The sequence below is a fragment of the Primulina tabacum genome, chromosome 12, assembly GCF_025594145.1.
Source record: "Primulina tabacum isolate GXHZ01 chromosome 12, ASM2559414v2, whole genome shotgun sequence".
Lineage (NCBI taxonomy): Eukaryota > Viridiplantae > Streptophyta > Magnoliopsida > Lamiales > Gesneriaceae > Primulina > Primulina tabacum.
The window spans coordinates 36,456,186-36,477,504 of NC_134561.1; the positions used below are offsets into that span (position 1 = coordinate 36,456,186).

Here is a 21,319-nt window from a genome sequence, read left to right on the forward strand (position 1 = left end):
AAAAAAATATAAAGCATAGAGATGGAATGGAGGAACCCTTGCGAGCAATAAGAATTCCCAAAACAACCCGAATAATTTTCATTTCTAGGGTTTCCCTTCAATCGAGACCCTATAATCGGCCTATTGGATTTCGACTTGTTCTGCGATAATCTATTATTTCCAGCATTCCGAGACTTTATCTCTTTAATTCAGTGAGCTTTCAAGACTCTTTTTTTGTTTATTTCTTTTTCTTAAGTCGGGTTTCTTGACTGTAAGGTTTTATTTGAAATGTTGATTGTCCGGGATTCAGTTTGTGGGAGTGATGGATTGATAACGAAGTGTTAATTTTGCTTTTGTTTCTTTGTTTAAGCAATTTGATTGGTTTCCTTTTGATATGTGGATATCGGGGATTTAGATTATTTAACTGCAGAGTGATCTTGGATTGAAAATCTTATACCGGAGAAGGGATTATTAAAGTTTGAAAACAAATTATTTTAATGTGTTTGGTTTGGGTTTATGTTTACAACCTTTTCAGATGTTTCAAAGACCTGAAATGATAGATTTTAGGCAAATTATGAATGCTTCCGGCAAATTTGCTTCTTATTCTTTTAAAAGAATTAGAAAAGCTAATAAAATGCTTCGACCTTTTCTTTTAACACGCTGAAATGTTTAAAGAGCTAAACTAAAGAAAGTCTTTCCTTATTTTCATTCCAAGTAAAATTTAAATTTGGAGACATTCTCCAGGTTTGTAAGCGTACTTTAATCTCTATCGCGAAGTCAAGGTGATGACTTTTTCACACTCAGGGTTTTATACCTGGATATTGTTTTGTCATTAATTCAGCAGGTTCAATGTTGATGATGTCTGCTTTTGTATGTTCTGAGATTTTGTGGCAAAACCGAGATTACCAATTTGATTTTCTGATTTAACTAAAGCTTCTTGGAGGAATAACTTGTTCGATTTGAAGGCTAATTTGTGCTACATTTCTCAACATACTTGATTTCTTCTGAACATGTGTGGAGGAATTTGCAAATCTTAGCCAAATTGTGATATTATTTCTGTTTTTGTTCCAGGGAGTTTCTTCAAAGGCGTAAGCTGACAGTGTGCAAGTTGTTGCTGATATTGAGATTCCTATAAGCTCTAGTTTGTGGGGGATATGGTCTTTGTCTGATTTCTTCAGATGCATAGTCAAGAGAAATTTAACAGTCAGGTTGGGCAGGGTACTTATGTGCCTCCTTATGCATTTCAGCAACACCCGGGTGGTGCAGCTGCTGCCCCTACTCCACTTCCGCCTCTGACTTTTAATCAGAGTCCACTTGGTTCACAAGCACAAGTTATTAGACAAGCGCGTCCGACTTTCCCTCGTGCACCAGGCAGCCTTTCATTCATACGTACTCCACCTGGTGCTCCTCATCAAGGTCCAATTGCACATGTTCTTTCTAATACAGTGAATTCTGGCCAATCTTATTTAACTCATCAACCGCCTCCACTATTGCAAGGAAGTTCTGAAGCCTCTTGTTCCTTTCCAGCTTCTGAACTACAACGATTCCCATGGAGTCAAAGTGCTCAAATTTCTCCAACGGTGCCTATTCCTGCACCTAGGTCTTACCTGCTGCCTTCCTTACAAGGTTGCGCTGGTCCACCCCTTCAACCGCCATCTCATCATGCTTCACGACCCCCTCTGCCGTCTTACTTGCCCACTTCTAGTTCCTCAATAACTGTTCCATTAGCGACTTCTACTCACCCATTGTCTCAACATTCCTATCTACACTCTATAGGTTCCCTGCCACCTCCGCCATTGCGTCTGCCCCCACCTCCACCCCCACCTCCATTGCCCCCTTCTCCTCCTCCTGGAGTTCCACCCCTTCCTCCATCTTCACCACCTAATCATTCAAAGAATGATGGAATCCATGACTTGAAGGAGGACTCACCATACAAGAATGATTCAATATCAAAAGATCACCCTTCTGAAGTGAAGACTGCAAAGGATAGAAATGCAAATAATGTCAATATGATTTTTCATTCAACTGAAATTGTCCCTGTTCCGGAAGCTACAGATGCCACTTTTGCACAATCTCCCGCTGATTCTGATATGGATATGGAAGGTTAGCATTGAGTTTTTCTGTCAATTAACATGATGCTGAGGTGTTGACATCTGAATTGATTACTTTATTTGGACCTGTTTCTTCTGATTTTTCTTTCACCTGAATCTGTTCCGGAAAAAGTCTTTTGGTTGCCAACAGTTTTTCAGTTGTATAAGTTGTGCAATTGTTAGAAATTGTGCTTTGGTTCTTTCTTACCATTTCTGAATTACTATATCTGCACATAGTCCCACATCCCTGAAGAGCTCTGAGCTGACTATTATTACCTGCAAATTAAAGGAGCTATGGCAATGTTTGTTAAATAAGATATTATGATGTATTGTTTGTCCTTTCAGATTCTCTAAGTTTGTGTTTGCACTTTGCATTGCTGATAGATAATGATTTCCTGATGCCTGCAGTCAATGTATTGGCATAATGTCCTGCGTGAGACAAATTGGGGCTACTCTTATCAAAATCATTTTGAATATCCATTATCAACCCTGTCGATTATGAAACATTTTTTTCCAATATCTGTAATGTTAGTGTTTTTTGGTGGTTAGAATGTCTTTGTTTGGCATTCCAATTGCTAATAGCTAAGATAATTATGAATTTTTTATATTTATCCATTTTTTTGGTTAAGTTGCATTTCAAGTTTAAGATTTTTCAAGACTACTATGAATTATTGCATTTGTATATGGGAGTTGCCTTATTCTGGAAAGAATACCCTAGCCAGGCCGTGTCAGCATTGCTATATGATTGCCTCTCTTGCCCTCGGGAGGAAGTAGACTAACTAAATACCCACCTGGTAAATAGGGTTGCTGAGAAGAGAACTTCTGCCAGTGATGATTTGTTTTGTATTTTGTATCAAATTTTGTTTTCGTACCTTTTGGAAATTACAGCAGTACAAAGAAACACTTTTCAAATGGGAGAAAGGATTTGAAAGTCACTAGTGAACTTGGAGGTTGAGGAAACCGATGTATATTAGTTTCAGGATGACTTATTCAGTGTGTTTTTGTGATGCTTAAGTTGTTTAAACTAATTTTCATTGTGCTTATTTTTCCTAAAAAAATTATAATTATGTAACTAAAGGTGCAAAATTTTCTACTGAAGCAGTGCTTGTATTGTTAGCGATTATTTTAACCTGGTGAATATTGGTATAAGCTAACAATGGTGTGCTGGCTATGACTGCTAATTTTCTGTTTTTTAATGGACTTCTAGATGATATAACTCAGCCTGATGTGGAGAAGAGTTGCTTATATAGAAATCTGAATGAGGAGCGCATTTCATTACCACAAGATGATGTCCACAAAGAGCATGTGCAAGTTTCACAGCATCCTGGAGGACGTAGACCGTCCGAAGTAGCTCTTGACGGAAGTTCACTTTATGCTGGATCCTCATTATTAGGTATAAAATTGGTTCTTCTGTTTTCTTTCTTCTCATCTGAGGTAGAATCTATCCCCATGCCATGAAAATTACCCTGACGGCCGGATTCTTATTTTGTCTGTTTCTCAAGATTCACTCATATTAACTTGCATCAATATTGATGTTTATCTAATTGATATCCTTTCCCTTTCTGGCTGTTCTCCTTGTCTTTTATACAGCCTTTTTTTTAAAGATCTTTTTTGCTTGCTCTGGTGCCTTAAACAATGTCCGACTGAGATTTTTCTATCATAAGTTAAGAAAATAAAGACGGAGTAAAATGATGTAATCCTCACTGTATTTTCATTAACTAAGAATTTTTTTATATACAATTACATAAGCAAGAAAAACAAAAGAGGATATATTCTGTTGGATTTGTCATGCCTAATGAAACAGAAAGAATAATTATATCCAATTCTACATCCTTCCAGAAGCCTTCCTTATGTATGTGAGTCATGCATATGTGTGCCATACATGAGATTGCCATCATTCATTTAAATTGAGATTACTAATGTTTCCAATGAAATCTCTTTTTGTTTATTTATTTATTTATTTTCAAATTCATTCACTAATTGGCTTGATTTTCGCCAAAAACTTTTTTAGATTTGATTCTTTGAACTTAACTAGATGTTTCAACGTTGTTTTGTTTTTTTAGTAGATTATGGTCAAGGGGTTAGAAGGAATGAACCTTGATTGAGTTCAAAAGAGCTGTCTTATAACTTGTCCTTCTCCGAGAAATTCTTTTGTGTTGTCATATCCACTTTCTCTTGTTCTTGGATGAGATGTACATGAACAGATCAATTTCGGTTGAATGCTCACTAGCCGTGACCATTAAATTCAACTTTATCTTTCACGGAATAAAAATTAGAAACTTTAAAAATAAAATATAGTTTTGTACTCGGGACTTTTTTCCTTCTCGAGGTTTATTTATATGATGGATTTTAGATATTAGTAATGGAACATATAGGTATAAGAAATAAGATATTTCAAGAATAATAAGCACAATAATGTTTTTTTGTGTGTTTCCAAGCATATTCTGTTCCACTTATCTTAAAAAATCTGAAGATGACAATTAAACTACTAAAAAAGCCATTCCTTACTAGTAGTGTCACGATTTCTGGGAAAAATAAAATGTTAATCGTTGACTCATTTTTGTTCTGTCTAGAGATGATCTACGACCTGCAGGAACTAATGATCAGTCGCTAGGAACCTACTGGTGTAGGTAAATATCTTGTAAATTGCTGACCAAAATAGTCAATTTTTGTGTACCCAATAAAGCTAGCGACACTTCAATCTTTGAGCCTGGTAAATTATTGTGGCAGTTTGTCCTTCTAAATATTTAGTTAGCATGTATAGGATCTCTTTTTTGTCACCCACAATGTGTAAATAGTTTTTTCAACCAAATGGAGTGTTGATTGGTGATTTCTGTTTTCCAGGAAGATCATTGAGGCTAATGTTAGAAGTTACCAAGTTTCGATACTTTTCACTCATGAGTTTATGTCTGCAGGCCCTAAAATCCCATCATCTGGCGATCAGCCTGTCACTGGGGATACAGTTTCTGAAATTAATGATTCAGCCCCAACAGCAACTGGAGTAAATGACTTAGATGTCAATGCACAGTTATCGTCTGCCCAACATGCAAATTTCAGCCAACTTAATCTTCCAGTAGTTTCTGCAGATACTGTTTGTGGGAAACTCTCTGATCAGCTTATGGGAAGTGCAAGTCCTTTTAAACTGTTGCAGGGATACATTACCGATGATAGTTCTGAAGATGATGTAAAAAGTCCTAGTGGGGATATTAGCCGTTCAAAATTTGATACTGAAAAGAGGGATGATTTTGTGTCAGAGCTTGAGTCCAATAAACATTTGCCTTCAAAATCCACGGTTGTATCTTTTTCACCTGGGAAAACCGAGGAATTTTCTGATAGAAATCTAAAAAATAAAGAATCTATCAGGGTTGGAAATGATCTTGAAGATGCCAATATTCAGAAGCCAAATATGAGAAGTAATGATGCTAAATCGAATATAGATGAGTTTGGAAGATTGGTTAGAGAAGGTGTTAGTGACAGCGACACCAGCTATTCACCACGATATACTCGGAGACATGGAAGGAGAGGCAGAAGACAGAGTAGAAGTCAAAGCAGAAGTCGCTCTCCACGTGATAGGAGGAGAAGTCCATTTAGGAGAAAAGAGAGGCGACGCCAATCTCGCAGGTTGGAGTCAGATTTCGGTCGATCTTTTTTCTGTATAATTTCATACAATTGACTAACTTTTGTTTGGATATGAGTACTTCAAATTCTTGCTGATTTTTCGTTTTCCAGTTTGTCTCCTAAGAGACGACGAAATAGGAGTAAATCGCCTGTTCTAAGGCGTGGCAGTGAGTTTGATGGAGATAAACTGAGACGTGGAAAGGGCCAATTTCCTGAATGCTTTGATTTTCTTCGCGGTAAATGCCATCGTGGAGCCACTTGTCGGTATTCACACCATGAGTCCGACAAGAGTGAGAGGTTGAGGAATAGTTGGGGCAGGCAACAGTATCAGGATGCACCTCCTACTTTAGGAAATTACAACTCGCATGCGGAGAAAATTCCTGAGAAAAAATCAGTCCTCAAGAACAAAGTAGCGAATGATAAAGAGTTGACACTTCTTGAAGAGACACATGGGGTGAAGGAAGTAAAAGATAAAAAAGAACTGCCAGTTGATTCTATGGCACACTTCGATGTTAAATTAAATTATGTACAATCTTCATCCCCTTTAGTTGCTGATGTTGCGGCAAGAAATCTTTCAAGTTGTTCTTCTGACATGGCCTTGGGTAACGAAATTTCTCTAATCCAAGAATCTCATGCAAAAATTTTGCACTCGAACTCGCAGATATTTGATCAGAAAAGTAAACAGATGGCTGATTCTTTGACTTGTGAATCTTCTCCTGTTCAATCATCAGCAGCCTTGTCAATTCATCTTCCCTCTGATAAGCTTGAGCCAGCAGTGGATCCTGTTGGGAATCTATGGGGTGGTGGAAGCCCTAAAACAAAACCCTATTCAATTGATGAGGTCCCACCCCTGTCCAGGAGTTTGAATGATTTATCTTCATCTATTGCTACAAGTCCGTTGCAGCTACCCATTCCATTGCCTTCAGTCTCCCTGGTTGCTAGTTCCCACTTTGGTCGAGGAATTTCCCAACATCATAACTTGGTGTCAACTAAGGCACCGTTTCTCTTGAAAAATGATCAGAATCCCTATCAAGCTCCAGTGCCTTACCAACACTCTCGTATTCATGAGCCACCCAAGTCTTCGGCAAGCTCGATTGTTTCACCACCTCAGCCACGACACACTCACTTGACTTTAAATGTAACAAGTGAGGATCGAAGCATTCTACTGGACCAACATGTACAACAGTCTTTACTGCCTCCAGGAAATGGTTTCTCTTCATATGGATCTACACGGACCAATCCTTCTGAATTACGTACTCAATCTCAAATTGGTCAGTATCAAGCATACCCTTTATCTCTAGATCCTGATCAAATACCCCATAAAGCAGATCATAACAGATCAAGCAGTTCGTATGCTAGCAATCTAATGAGTCAGCAGGTTGAACGTCATATGTCAGCAGAAGATTCTGCACATTCAGTACCGCGCATGCATTTTTTACATTCTGTTTATGAGTCTCTACCAAAATCATTTCCAATGCATTCACCACCAAGGGGAACAAATACTTTTCTTGTGGGAAGTCTGCCTTCAAGCAGTAATCCTTCTGGTAGCCTACAATACTTGCAACACAATTACTATGGCATGAATTCAACATCAAGGATTGCTCCAGATTCTCTTGAGAGGAGAATTTCAAATAATTTCAATCCTTATGCATCCACTTTTGATCATCCACCAAGCTCCCAATTTACTACAAATGCTTTGATCCAGGAAAATGACACACCATTTAATAGTAAACATGATCCTCCGCTTGGTTTGAGCTCTGACCATGTCTATGGGCACAAGTTTGAAAGTTTTAACTTGCCAAATATGGTTTCCTCGTCAACTTCTGCTCGGTTAGCTGAGGGGTTTTTGTCTAGGCCAGTCGGCAAGCAATATGATCCCCTATTAGACAGCATAGAGCCAGCTCCAAATTCGTTTGGAATAGCTGATCAGCAGAAAAATGAAACCATTGGTGATTCTTATGATATTCATAGATTCAAACTGGAAGAAGGTGCAGTTGTATCTGCCAATTATTCTCCTGAAATCGAAGAATTTGGAGTGACGGCAGATGCAGAGGTGGGTGCTGTTGTGAATGGAAGCCCAGGAAATCCACACGTTTCAGCTGAAATGAATGTAGGAGAAATTGAGATTACTCAAGTTAAGGAATCTGGAAAACATAAGAAGGGAAAGGATTCCAGATCAATGAAGCTTTTTAAGGTATCTATTGCTAATTTTGTGAAGGAGGTTCTAAAACCGTCATGGCGGCAAGGTAGCATGAGCAAGGAGGCATTTAAGACCATTGTCAAGAAAACAGTTGATAAGGTATCTAGTGCTATGAAGAGCCACAAAATACCTAAATCTCAGGCAAAAATTAACCACTACATAGATTCATCACGAGGAAAATTGACCAAGCTTATCATGGTATGCCTTTTTTGGAAACTAAGGTTTGATTTTCCGGCTTTAGTTTGTCTGTTTGCTGTTAATTCTTCAAGCAATTTTTTTTTCATGTTTCACAATATCATAGCAAAGTGTTAATGATAATGTTAATCGTACACTTCTTTTTTTGTCCTTTTTGTGTCTACTTAAGGAATATACTTGTTATGGAGCCTAACTGCGTGTTTTCTATTATAGTATCATTTACTGTCCGAGTTGACTCAGAAATTTCACACTAAATACCCTAATAGTAAAGTTTCACCTTTTTGTTAATTAGATTAGATTCATTCAATTTTTAAATGCTCCATTTTTTTGGTACTTTGTTGCAGGGGTATGTTGACAAGTATGTCAAGACATAAAATCTGGCTTGTGATGGATCCACTGGCGAAGACTTGAACCTGATGGCTGTCTTGTACAAGCTCTCACATTTGACTTTTCAGAATGTGGTGGTTCAAAATGAATATGGTTTTTGACAGTACCTTTGAAAGGGATACTTCAGCTTCTAATCCTAAAATAATCTGAGTCAGACGAATAATAATCAAGCATTTTGGAGCCGTACTTCGGGCCAGTAATATATTAATGTAAATTTTGTAAAAGTTGTGAGGTATTTTAGCTCGAAAGTCTCGAATGTAATGAATTATTTTCTGGGCTGCTTTTTTCCTTGTTTTGTCACACATGATTTTCGTATCATGTACGGTGTAGATGAATATTTTTGGGTATGCAGTTCCGTACGGAGTTCTATTGCATGATTGTCTTTAATCATATATTGCATGGTTTTATTTTCTCATGTACTGCATGATTTTCTTTACTCAAAATGTTCCACTTACAATCTACAATTTCCAATAATTATTTCTTCCATGTATTGGGTTTGAAATGCAAAGGTCTGCAAAATTTACATCTAGACATAATTACACAGCAAAAGACTTGGAGACCATTGCCAAATATCTCAGGTGATACTTTGTCATGTAATTTTGAATAAGGAAATATTATTTGTGTAGAGGATCTGGAGCAATTATTCCTCTTTAAAATTTAGCAAGTTCTTAAATTTCACCCAAGGGATTTAGAATTTCATAAACCACAAATTTTATTTCATTTTTTTTGGTCATACATGCGATTGTCTCAACTATAAGTATCCCCTTCCTTGTTTTGAGGAGCTTTTGTTTGAAATCTGGTACTATAATTTCTTTGCTTACCTGGCTTGCGCCAGATATCTAACGAAGAGTTTAATGTCATTGTGTTGCAGAAAATTTGTGTCTAATGCTAGCTAATTTCTTCATTTGTTGAATGTAGAATTTGAATAATTACCTGTTAAGGGGCTGAAGACTTCTATCCTTATGTTGGAGGCCATATTTACGAGTATTTCCATGATGTGGATTCAGAACCTGAATATTGTTTGATCGAAGGTACATCCATAATTTTTCTTATGTAGAACCAAGCCTGTGACACTGAAGTATGTTGACTGTTTCTGGGTTAAGGTGCAGTTTCATAATATGACTTATAGATCTTCTCATGGTTTCGGATGCTTTATTTATCAGCTTGTTCACTTGTTTCCATTTTTTCCGGATTTTTAATAAAGTGAACAACATTGAGATTTCTTGGTGTGGTAAAATGACTAATCTTCTGTTACTTGATCATATCATAGTGAGTTTGCGCTTCACAGCCCGCAGGAACCTCTTTATGCCATAAATTTGTTGTTTTTATGATATGGATACATTTAGTAATATTGTTTCATTACCGGTATTTTAGAACAAATTGATGGCTCAAATCTTTCAACATGGTTTAGTTTTGGCAACCGGAATGGTGAATGTGTAGATTTAACATGAGCCCGAATCACCTATTCCAAAAATAATGTCTGGCTATGCAATCAAAAAATGAAAAAGCTAATGGCTGGCTATCATATTCATGTTTTCTTTCCACAACATTTTATATATCTGCTCGTGTGTTTGAAAGAATGTTTGATTTTAGAGAAGATGTATTTGAAAGGATGTTATATTATATCTTAGAAAGATGTTATAACTTACAATTCCAGGTTGTTACGAATTGCTGTTAGTTGTTACATTGCTGTCTGGTCCCCGATTTTCTAATACATTATCATATGGATTGCGATCAATGAAAGACTTATTTTCTGACATTTGCATGTATTTGGCTGTTCTATTGTTGTACCCTTACCGAACTAAGATCTGATGCATCCTTCGTTGGCGAACACATCCCGGTTAAGGCAGAGAGTTGCGGAGTATACAGCTAAAAATTTAAAGTGGTCTCAATTGGTTCACAAGTTCTTGAATGGAAGTGGAAATGAGTAATTCTATGGTCGGAACCCATCCTAAAAGGAGCAACTCGAATACTTGAATGATGTCTTGGCTATGGAATCTGACGGTTTCAGAAATAAGAGATATTGGCACGTTCTTAAGAAATTCCCAAGAGATTTGGGATCCTGTCATGGTTACCCATTTCGAGGTTCGTAATTGTCTTGATTTATGAAGTTCAAAATCGTGTATTTCCTGCCAAACATGGAACGCGAACTCCCGTCAATTGCTGGATATGCCAATCTAGTGCAAACTTTTTCGCTAGATATGGTTTGCAATAGAAACGAAGTGCAGTGATGCTACAATGCGTCGACTTTCTTGCTATGACTCTTTTGTAGCTTAACTCTGGATTAAAGGGTGTTTTCTTGTGCAGGTAAACTACTCACCTATATATGTCGTATCAATAAAATACTCAGCAGTGATTCTAATTACACTGGAGCAAGCACGAGGGTCGTCGAGTGGCTGATACTCATCGTTGGCGGAATTAGCAGTACAAAATTTTATGCAGGGGCTCTAATGCTCGTAGTTGTAATTGTAACCATACCATACACAGTTGAGAATTGTTTTCTCAGTTAAGTGATATATATTTTTTTTTTGCCTGAAAACGACCGATATTGTATATGATAAACTTGGATATGTGTGTTGGATCTTTTACTTTCTTTCCAATTTAAATGGCCCATTTTTTTGTTAGTAAAAATTGTTCAGATATTATTTCTTGAAGAGTTGAATATTGTCTTGTTCTTGCATTAAACTAATCATTTCGTCGTCTTTAAAGTTGTCATAACATCGTTTCAAATAATTTTGTAATAAAAAAAAAAATTTGAAAAACCCAAACTTTCTCGATGTAAAGACCATCGGGTTATATGCATGTGTATTTCTTGGGAAAATTTATGGCAGGCGGAAGGATGTCTGATAGCTCCAATGATATTTAGGATGTGGTGTTCTACATCTGATCATGTAAACCAAATGGGGTTGTTTGTACCTATCAACAAACTTTTTCTTATCAATTTCGTATTCGAGAAGAGTCATTGCAAGGGGAAGTCGGGTGAGACCAATTGGACTAAAGCCGATCTCGAATGAACCATAATTCTTGGTAGTTCTACTCAACATAGGCATGTGAAATCATGTTTTGTTGATTCTGATATTCAAAATTAGCTAGAAATTTTTATTAGAAATGTACCGGAAAACTCTGTATTATTTTGGATTGTTTATGAATTTGAATCCTTTGATCTGATTTGTTATTATGCTAAATATGAAGATTTCTTTCATTTTCATGGTGATTGTCTGTCAGAATGAAAGAAAATATTTAGAAGATAGAATTTATATACATATTTTTTTTGACTATATGTATAATATATATGACAAAAACTTGTGTGAGACGGTCTCACAGGTCGTATTTTGTGAGACAGATCTCTTATTTGAGTCATCCATGAAAAATATTACTTTTTATGCTAAAATTATTACTTTTTATTGTGAGTATCGGTAGGGTTGACCCGTCTCACAGATAAAGATTCGTGAGACCGTCTCAAAAGAGATCTATTCAATATATATTATCTCATGTATAAAAAGAAAAATCTTTAATTCAAATCTGAAAATGTTAATGTGAGACCAGCAAAAGAAATCAAATACTTAATAAACATGCAGAAAATACACACGAGGTCTACAGATCAGCATGGAACATTGCGTGGGCGTTTCAGCTCCACATTGGCAGAGGTGTTCAGTATTCGAGAAGCTCACGGTTGGATGAAAAGTTTGGATCGTCCCAACATCATTATGGAATCCGATGTTCTTGTGGTCATCGAGGCTCTGAATAATACGAAACCAGATTCTTCTAGTCTAGGCATCGTTATTGAAGATTGCAAATTCTTATGTAGATGATGATATCCGAGTGAATCGGGTATATGATATGTGGACAATCCACCGGATGATGAAGATAATTTTGTGTTTAGGAAATATGAGTAATGATAATGGCTTCAGATAAAACCTGCAAACAAGGAAAAGAACTTGTGAATGGACGCCGAAAAGTTGTCCGGTATGACCATTCCGATGCTTAAGTCAGCAGGTTGAAGACGAAGAAACACAAGCGATATATGTGAGAATATATGTGAATTCTTGAGAATTCAAATTTTTCAGAATCCGCAAATGAATTATACCTGCTATTTATAGTAGTAAATATCATCATTACCTTGTTTTCAGCGCCGCCTGCTAAGTATGGTAAGACGGCTACCCATATTTTCTGATCACTTCTCTAACACGCTAAGCCCACATCTTTCTGACATATAAGATGATCATACCGATACACTTGAGTGTGGTGCGCTTCTCCAGATAGTCCGGGTAGAAAGTTCCCGGGAACTTGCATGAGAACCCGGCTCTTGGTGGCCCGCGAAGAGAATAATGCCCGACTGCTGAGGAAAGTATTATGCGCAATGATGATGGTTTGAGCTATTCAAGTAATGTATCGAATCATCCATGACCCAGACTCTAACGGGATATCAGTATAGATTTATCTTTGTGTCATTGTTTTAGTTACATATCAACTAACAAAAAACTTTTTTCGCTTTTGATTTGTTACAAAGAACCTCTCCCTCTCTTAGTTTAATTTCTTTTTTTAACTATTTCGAAATTGGCTTAATATTTTATGTCAGGGTTATTTAAAAAAAAATTTCTATTAAATTTTTCGAGATTTTGAATTAATTATTTTTATCTCAATTTTTAATTAAATTTGAATAACGGAGAAAATCAAGACTCCGGCTTTGCCACGATCGTGGAAGCATTTGGGATTTGAACCGAAATGTCCGCCATTGATCTGTAAATCAAGCAACGAAAATGGCGACCCGGAATATTATCATCGGACCTTTGCTTCAATATATCAAGAAATCAGCAATTTCAATCACCGCCCCTCCTTTTCTAGACACAAATGTTCAATATTTTTCCGTTTGCGCAGCTTCCCATCACTCGAATTTAGCATCCCTTTTCCAAAGGTATGGCTTTTCACCTTCTCAGATGCCTGATTTCCTAAGAAAGAATGAATTTTTACTCGACTCAAGCCCCTCAGAAGTCGAAAAATCGTTTAAAATCCTGTTGTCTTTGAAGCTTTCCCAAGATTTTCTTGTTTCAACTGTTAGTAGTTGTCCCAGAGTTCTAGAACTTGAATTCTTGAAAAAATGGCAGAAGGTTTTTTTGCAATTGCAAATTTGTAACTTCACATCCAAGGCAGTTAAGAATGTCCTTGAAGTTGCAAAGAAATTGGGGTTGAGCCCAGATGATGTTCTTAGGTGTATCCTATATTTAAAGGATTTGGGGCTCACTGAGGGCACTATTATTAGGATTTTAGAGGAAGAGCCTATGATAATGGTGTCGAAAAGCGATGAAATCATGAAAAAAGTTGAGTTCTTGATGGGGATTGGAGTCCGGAGGAAAGAAATCAACAGAATTATTTGTTTGTTTCCCGGGATTTTGGCGTATGGAGTGGAAAATAGGTTGAAACCATTATTTGATGAGTTTGAAGATTTAGGTTTTAGCTTAAGTGAGGTTAAGAGAGAGGTTCTTAGAGATCCTGTAGTTCTTAAGTTGGAAAATGGAGAGCTTATACGGTGTATGGAATTGCTGAGGAGTTTGAAGTGCCGGATGGCAATTAAAGAGCGTATTTTCCGGCGAGGAGAGTTTAGAGCTGGTTATGAAGTGAAGCTGAGGATAAGTTGCTTAAGGAAGCATGGTTTGATATATAGAGATGCATTTGCGGTACTGTGGAAGGAACCAAGGGTGATTTTGTATGAGATAGGGGAGATCGAGAAGAAAATTGAATTCTTGGTACAGAAAATGAGGTTTGACTTACAATGCCTGGTCGAGGTTCCTGAATATTTGGGGTTGAATTTGGATAAACAGATTGTTCCTAGATTCAAGGTGATTGATAGTTTAAGGGTAAAGGGGGGGGTCGGAGATGAGGTGCGTCTGAGAAATCTAGTCAAGCTCACTAGATTGAAATTCTATAATATGTATGTTAAGCCGTATCCAGAACTTGAAAAGGTATACGGTAGATTTTCTGGAGAAGTTCAAGTTAGAAGCCGTCATCCGGTTGGCATGTGGAAACTTTTCAGGCCACAGCAGTATCTGGAGTCCATGGAAGATGCTAAAAATGTCGAGTGATCAGTGGCTTAAAAAGGGCATATACATTTAGTCAGGTCCGTGTCAAGTTGGCTATGGTGGTTAGCAGTAAAAAAATTTTGTATCATATTTTCATTCACAGATAGGTATAACTTTAGACAGATCCTCCGCTTGGTTTGAGCTCTAACCATGTCTATCGACACAAGTTTCGAAGTATTAACTTGCCAAGTGTGGTTTATCATCAACTTCTGCTCGGTTAGCTGAGGTGTTTTTGTCTAGGCCAGTTGGCAAGCAATACAATCCCCTATTAGACAGCATTGAGAGCCAGCTCCAAATCCATTTGGAATAGCTGATCAGCAGAAAATTAAACCACTGTGATTCTTATGATATTCATAGATTCAAACTGGAAGAAGCTGCAGTTGTATCTGCCAATTATTCTCCTTAAATGGAAGAATTTGGAGAGACAACAGATGTAGAGGTGGTTCAGTGCTGTTGTGAATGGAATCCCAGGAAATCCACACGGTGCAGCTGTAATGAAACAGGAGAAATTAAGATTACTCAACTTTAGTCTTGTTATCAACTCCAGTCTTGAATCAAATTATTTATATCGAGAATTTCCAACGATCGGAAACTTTTACAACTATTATATCGAGAATTACCAACGATCAGAAACTTTTACAACTTCTGACATTTGACATTATCAACTTTTAAAAGAGTTAAATTTTATGGTGGAACTAAAAGGTAATTTTTTCCATTTTAATTAAAAAAAAAAAAGTCAAAAAGAAGCGTATTTAACAATTTCTGGAGTATAAATTTCTTCCCCTCAATTTTTTTTCTTTTTACTTGTTTTTATGATCCCGACGCATCTTTTTTCACTTGTTTGTATAATTATATTTATTTTCGACTATAATATAATATCATATAAAAATTATCATAAGACTGAAATTTTCAAGACGGCACATTGCATGGAAAATTATTAGAGCTGTCATCAAAATGAGTTTGGTTCGTACTTAAATCGACTCATCTCATCCCACTATGTAAAATATGTAGATTGAGTTAATAATTTCACGACTTATCAAAATGACGAGTCGACCCACCTCGTCGCCCCGTTTTGGAAGTCCTAAAAATTATCTTAAAATTCGGAGTTCACGTCCCCAAGTTTTCCACCTAGCTGCTCGATCAATCCCCTAGAGAAGGAGAAGATCCAAATAATAATTAAAAATCATTAAGTCCAAAAGTGGGACCACGTCTTCAAAACCCATGATATGTAATTGAAAATTTTATAAATAAAACGATCATCTCATTTTTACTCTGAAAAAATCTCTCTGGTTTTCTGAGTACATTTTTTATGTGATCGTTCGTTGATTTGAGCGCAAGAGGATTTTCGTTAGATATTTTCAACGTCTCTAATGTTGTTCGTGATGCAGGTGACAACATCTTTCGAGATTTAGCACTGATCGACTTGTTCGTGATGCAGGTGACAACATCTTTCGAGATTTAGCACTAATCGATTGACTGTTCACCATACATATAATTGGATAATATTATTTGTTTACCATGTCAACATATTATAACATACTTCGAGAAGCTATCTATTTCTCCAATACCAAATATCATTACTATTTACTAACTATTGAAACTACATAAAAACTAGGGGTGAGCTCAGGTAGGGACACCCGTCGTGTAAATCAATATCCAATCTTTGTCTCGATAATATCTGAGAATTTTTTTTCTACTGATCCCGTGCTAGACAAGTGTTGAGACCTGAATGTTCGAGATTCTGTCGAGTAGAGATAGGATATAAGATAAATATTTTTTTAAATCCATGGAGGCTCTCCATTATTATATTAAATCTAGATGATATATATCAATTTTTAAATTCTGATGAACACGAGAACGACATACATTGTATGCAACCATTAAAAATGTAATCATTTTTGTGATACATCATAAATAAACCGAAACAAATTATTGATTAATCTAAGAGAATCAAAACAAAAATTAACATATCAAGTCATTGTCTCATTAAACTACCACACAACCTTCTCAAGCTCCATTTGACATCATTCATTATTCTCAAAGTTGAATAACGTTCAGTGACTACTAAATATGTGATGATGAGTGTATTTGGTAAGATGTATGATTTTAATGGCGAAGACGGAGACGTTGCCGAGCTAAAAGAAGGGTATATATGAACTGCTTGGTATGTTCAACTGGAGCGATCATTTTCCAGTTCTGGCGTGGCTGGACTTGCGGGGAGGAAGTTAGAAGGAAAAGAACTGGTAAAAATGGAGGAATATCATAACTTTCTGAACAAAATCCCCATGATTTTGTTGATGTTTTGCTTGACTTGGAGAATTCAGATAATTAAATTCTTGATTTAACATAAATAACACATGTTTTTGAAGTAATTTTAACTTGGCTTTTTTTTTTTCAAGAACATGTTCATGTTGCATGAAGTACCTATAGAAAATTTGATAATTATTTCTGTTTTCTATATGGCATTTATGCAACAGGCTTCGCATGATGGCCATCGACTAAATACCTAAGATGTTCATGGTGAAAATTATATTTTCGATTATGTAATTATTTTTGGTTCATGTCGTCGGTCTATTCATAATTTTAGTATATTTGTTACCCCATGGATGGGCCCAATACCCCTGGCCCATCCCTAGCCCAAATGGAAGACAGGCCCATCAAGGGCCCATGTATTCTCCTATAAATACCAGGTTTGAGCATATTGTTGATTCATTCAATATATTGTTTTCAGCAGCACCCTTAGCTGCTCCCCACTATATCCTCAGTCACTGACTTGAGCGTCGGAGGGGCTACGCCAGGACACCCTCCTGGTCCCCTTCTAACGGTCTTCTTCGTGATTTCAGGCTCAGGACAATTTCAAAACCTTGTGTCTGTACTAGTGACGCTTGCTGAAATCGGACCCTAAATTTCCCGTGAGTATCACTTGGCGCCGTCTGTGGGAAACTTTGAGTTGAGACGTAGAGATGGTAGGCAAGAAAGGAAGTAGAAGAGCTACATCAGCATCATCGCGTCCTCAGAGGGGACCCGAAACATCTCATGTTGAGACAAGACAAGAACAACCGCGTCTTGAGACGAGACAGAAACAACCTCGTCAAGAGACAAGAACCGAGCAGCCCCTTCACGAGGCAAGGATCGAGCAAACCCGTCCCAATGAGAATGTGGGGAACTTGACCCTGGAACACCTGGACAAATTTATCACCCGGACAATGGATGAGGCCATGAAGAGGAATCAAGAGTCTATGTTTGTAGAGGAACAGGCCGCCTTTCAGGAGCGTGAGGAAAATATTGAAGTCCACCAGAGCAGGGTTGAAGAGACGCAACCCATCCAAAATGGGGAGATTAGTGAGATGGAGGAGATGTGGAAGGAGATACGGAGGTTGAGGGAGCAGGTAGGAAGTAGAGCGCCAGCACCCAAGAGAGGAAGTCATTTTTCACTAGCCATTTTAGAAGAAGGGCTACTCCAAATTTTCGACAGTCGAATGTGGGAGAGTACGATGGACATACTGACCCCGAGGAACACTTGGGGAGGTTTGAGAATGCGGCCCTGTTACATCAATATTCAGATGGGGTCAGATGCAGGGTGTTTCTGGGCACGTTGGTAAGGTCAGCCCAGCAATGGTTTAACACCTTGCAGCCCAACTCCATACGAACTTTCGAGGATTTTTCCGCTGCTTTCTTGCACAGATTCGCTAGCAGCAAAAAACACCAAAAAAACTATTTGAGCCTGTTTGTGGTGAAACAACAAGAAGCTGAAACTTTGCGAGAGTTTGTCAAGCGTTTCAACAACGCAGCGTTGGAGATGCCAGCGGCCACTCCTGACATCATGATAAGTGCCTTTACCCAGGGGCTTAGAAGAGGAGAGTTCTTTAAATCGTTAGTGAAGAAACCTTCATCAAGATATGATGATCTGTTATCTCGGACGAAAAAATATGTAAATTTAGAGGATGCCCAGCGGCACAAGAGGATGGAGCAGCGGCCCGGGGGAGGAAGAGTTGAGAGAGCGGAGAGAGGAGGAAGGAAGAGGGGTGCAGAGGAAAGGGAGGAGGATAAAGCTAGGGACAAAAGACAATTCTCATAACATGTTTCTCCGGATAGGAGTCGTGACGAGGTGATGGAGGTGAGGGAGCCCGAGGGGAGGTGGGAGAAGTCGAGAAGGGTTAAGAACAGTGCTAGATTGCCTTCGTGGGACAGACGAGAAAGATCCGCATCCGGGAGTCGACCAAGGTCTCTCCCCTCCCCTAGGCGTGGTCAAGGCCCTTCATGGATAAATCAGAGGGTCAGAGAGCAGAGAGGGGAAGGTCGAGGTCAAGATGTTCGTCAAGAGCCCGTCGAACCGAGGAGGGGAATGAATGAGGATAACCACCCTACGAGAGGAATGAATCATTTGATCTCGGGGGGTGCTACTGATGGAGACTCTGAGCGAGCTCGGAAGGCACATGAGAGAAGGTTGGAGAACTTTGAGATATCTAGAGGTGCAGACTTACCACAAGACCCCGTCATCAGCTTTGTGCCGGAAGACCTCCGAGGCGTTTGACTCCACATAACGATGCCTTGGTGGTGACGGCCACCATTGCCAATTATGATGTGGCAATGATATTTATTGATAATGGAAGCTCCGTGAACGTCTTGTTCAAGTGCACGTTAGATCAAATGAAGGTAGAAGGATTTGAGTTTGAGCCGGTCTCCACCCCGCTGTATGGGTTTGCAGGACACACCATCCCGTCTTTGGGTCAAATTGTGCTTCTCCTATCCTTGGCAACTGATCCTCGGCGGGTAACAAAGATGATAGCGTTCACCGTGGTGGATACCCTTTCAGCGTATAATGGAATTCTAGGATGGCCGGCCCTGAAGGATTTCAGAGCCGTAGCTTCCACTTATCATCAGAAGCTTAAGTTTCCTGTGAGAAAAGGAGTTGAAGTCTTGTGCGGGGATCAAAAATTCGCGCGTCGGTGTTATGAAGGGGTAGTGAGGGAAGAGGGAAAAAGAGCGCGTGTGGAGCTTAACATGATTAGGAAAGAATAAGTGGGTAACTTTGTCCTGTTGAGGTATAAGAGGAGCAGAGATGAAAGTTGGAGAATGCGCCGGGCAAGGTCTAAAGAGGCTCGGGAACGCTTACCACCTTAGAGAATATTAATCTTGATTTGAATTTTGCTGTATTTCGTTTCTGAATTTGTCTTATGTTATCAGTTGAAATTTAATAAAGTCAAGTTCTTATATTAAGTTCGTGGATGTTGTTGTATTGTGAGGATGAAATGAATTAAATTTTCATGCTAAGACATCGTCTAGCAAGAGGAGCAGAGTGGAGGAGGAGAATTAAATTTTATTTTCCTGCTAAGGCATCGCCTAGCAGAGGAGCAGAGTTTGGGAGGAGAAAAATGCCATTTTCCTGCTATGGCGTCACCTAACAGAGGAGTTAAAGGGTGATGGTGAAGAATTTTTATTTTCCTGCTAAGGCACCGCTTAGCAGAGGAGCAGAGTTGTGAAGGAGAAAAATTAAATTTTCCTGCTAAGGCACCGCCTAGAAGAGCAGCAGAGTTGGGGAGGAGAAAAATTAAAGTTTCCTGCTAAGGCCCGGCTTAGCAGAGGAGTTAGAGGGTGTAGATGTTGAATTTTTATTTTCCTGCTAAGGCATCGCCTAGTAGAGGAGTTAGAGGGCGGGGTGGTGGTGGCTTGCACGCCTGAATTTTTATTTTCCTGCTAAGGCCCAGCTTAGCAGAGTAGTTAGAGGGTGGAGGTGTTGAATTTTTATTTTCCTGCTAAGACATCGCCTAGTAGAGGAGTTAGAGGGCGGGGGTGGTGGTGGCTTGAGCGCCTGAATTTTTATTTTCCTGCTAAGGCCCGGCTTAGTGGAGGAGTTAGAGGGTGGAGGTGTTGAATTTTTATTTTCCTGCTAAGGCATCGCCTAGTAGAGGAGTTAGAGGGCGGGGTGGTGAATTTTTATTTTCCTGCTAAGGCCCGGCTTAGCAGAGGAGTTAGAGGGTGGAGGTGTCGAATTTTTATTTTCCTGCTAAGGCATCGCCTAGTAGAGGAGTTAAAGGGCGGGGGTGATGAATTTTTATTTTCATGCTAAGGCCCGGCTTAACAGAGGAGTTAGATGGTGGAGGTGGTGAATTTTTATTTTCCTGCTGAGGCATCGCCTAGCAGAGGAGTTAGAGGGTGGAGGTGGTGAATTTTTATTTTCCTGCTAAGGCCCGGCTTAGCAGAGGAGTTAGATGGTGGAGGTGTCGAATTTTTATTTTCCTGCTAAGGCATCGCCTAACAGAGGAGTTAGAGGGCGGGGGTGGTGAATTTTTATTTTCTTGCTAAGGCCCGGCTTAGCAGAGGAGTTAGAGGGTGGAGGTGTTGAATTTTTGTTTTCCTGCTAAGGTATCACCTAGCAGAGGAGTTAGAGGGTGGAGGTGTTGAATTTTTATTTTCCTGCTAATGTATCACCTAACAGAGGAGTTAGAGGGTGGAGGTGTTGAATTTTTATGTTCTTTCTAAGGTATCGCCCAGTAGAGGAGTCAGAGGGTGAGGAGTTGGAAATAAAATTTTTTCCTCCTAAGGCATCACCTAGCAGAACAGTCACATGGTGAGGAGATGGATGTTTTATTTTCCTGCTAAGGCATCGCCTAGCAGATGAGTTAGAGGCTGAGGAGGTTGAAGTTTTATTTTTCATACTAAGGCCCGACTTAGCAGAGGAGTCAAGGGCATACCGTGTTAGAAAAATTTATTTCGTTTGTCGATAACGAATGATGTTTGCCGCTGCGAAAATTACGGGGATCGACCTGCCC

At 38.7% G+C, this 21,319-nt stretch overlaps 2 protein-coding genes across 8 annotated transcripts; both read left to right on the plus strand.

Annotated features, from left to right (window-relative positions):
- On the plus strand, positions 1–11,039 carry LOC142521508 (uncharacterized). Of its 7 annotated transcripts, none has more exons than XR_012814218.1 (9): positions 1–191; positions 1,051–2,082; positions 3,277–3,462; positions 4,985–5,690; positions 5,799–8,108; positions 8,427–8,701; positions 8,979–9,047; positions 9,388–10,554; positions 10,777–11,039. XR_012814218.1 is itself a non-coding variant. In XM_075624714.1 (6 exons), the coding sequence occupies exons 2-6, from the start codon at positions 1,158–1,160 to the stop codon at positions 8,491–8,493; spliced, it is 4,194 nt and encodes a 1,397-aa protein (XP_075480829.1). In that variant the 5' UTR covers positions 1–191; positions 1,051–1,157; the 3' UTR covers positions 8,494–8,856. The 7 variants fall into 7 exon arrangements, 2 of the variants coding, with proteins under 2 accessions (XP_075480829.1, XP_075480830.1); XR_012814219.1 differs by lacking the exon at positions 8,979–9,047 and having other exon boundaries at positions 9,388–9,500; positions 10,276–10,554; XR_012814220.1 differs by lacking the exon at positions 8,979–9,047 and having other exon boundaries at positions 9,388–9,500; positions 10,320–10,554.
- Positions 11,040–13,029: 1,990 nt separating this feature from the next.
- On the plus strand, positions 13,030–15,081 carry LOC142521510 (transcription termination factor MTERF15, mitochondrial). Its single transcript, XM_075624716.1, has one exon. It carries the CDS (start codon positions 13,230–13,232, stop codon positions 14,547–14,549), a length of 1,320 nt encoding a protein of 439 aa, XP_075480831.1. The 5' UTR covers positions 13,030–13,229; the 3' UTR covers positions 14,550–15,081.
- The last annotated feature ends 6,238 nt before the right edge of the window (positions 15,082–21,319 follow it).

Excerpts from the sequence above, each read along its gene's own strand:
- LOC142521508 (XM_075624714.1), top strand. The coding sequence starts at position 1,158 with ATGCATAGTCAAGAGAAATTTAACAGTCAGGTTGGGCAGGGTACTTAT. Across the intron at positions 3,463-4,984 it reads TGCTGGATCCTCATTATTAG|GCCCTAAAATCCCATCATCT; the intron begins GTATAAAATTGG and ends TTATGTCTGCAG. Across the intron at positions 8,109-8,426 it reads TGCCTTTTTTGGAAACTAAG|GGGTATGTTGACAAGTATGT; the intron begins GTTTGATTTTCC and ends ACTTTGTTGCAG.
- LOC142521510 (XM_075624716.1), top strand. The coding sequence starts at position 13,230 with ATGGCGACCCGGAATATTATCATCGGACCTTTGCTTCAATATATCAAG.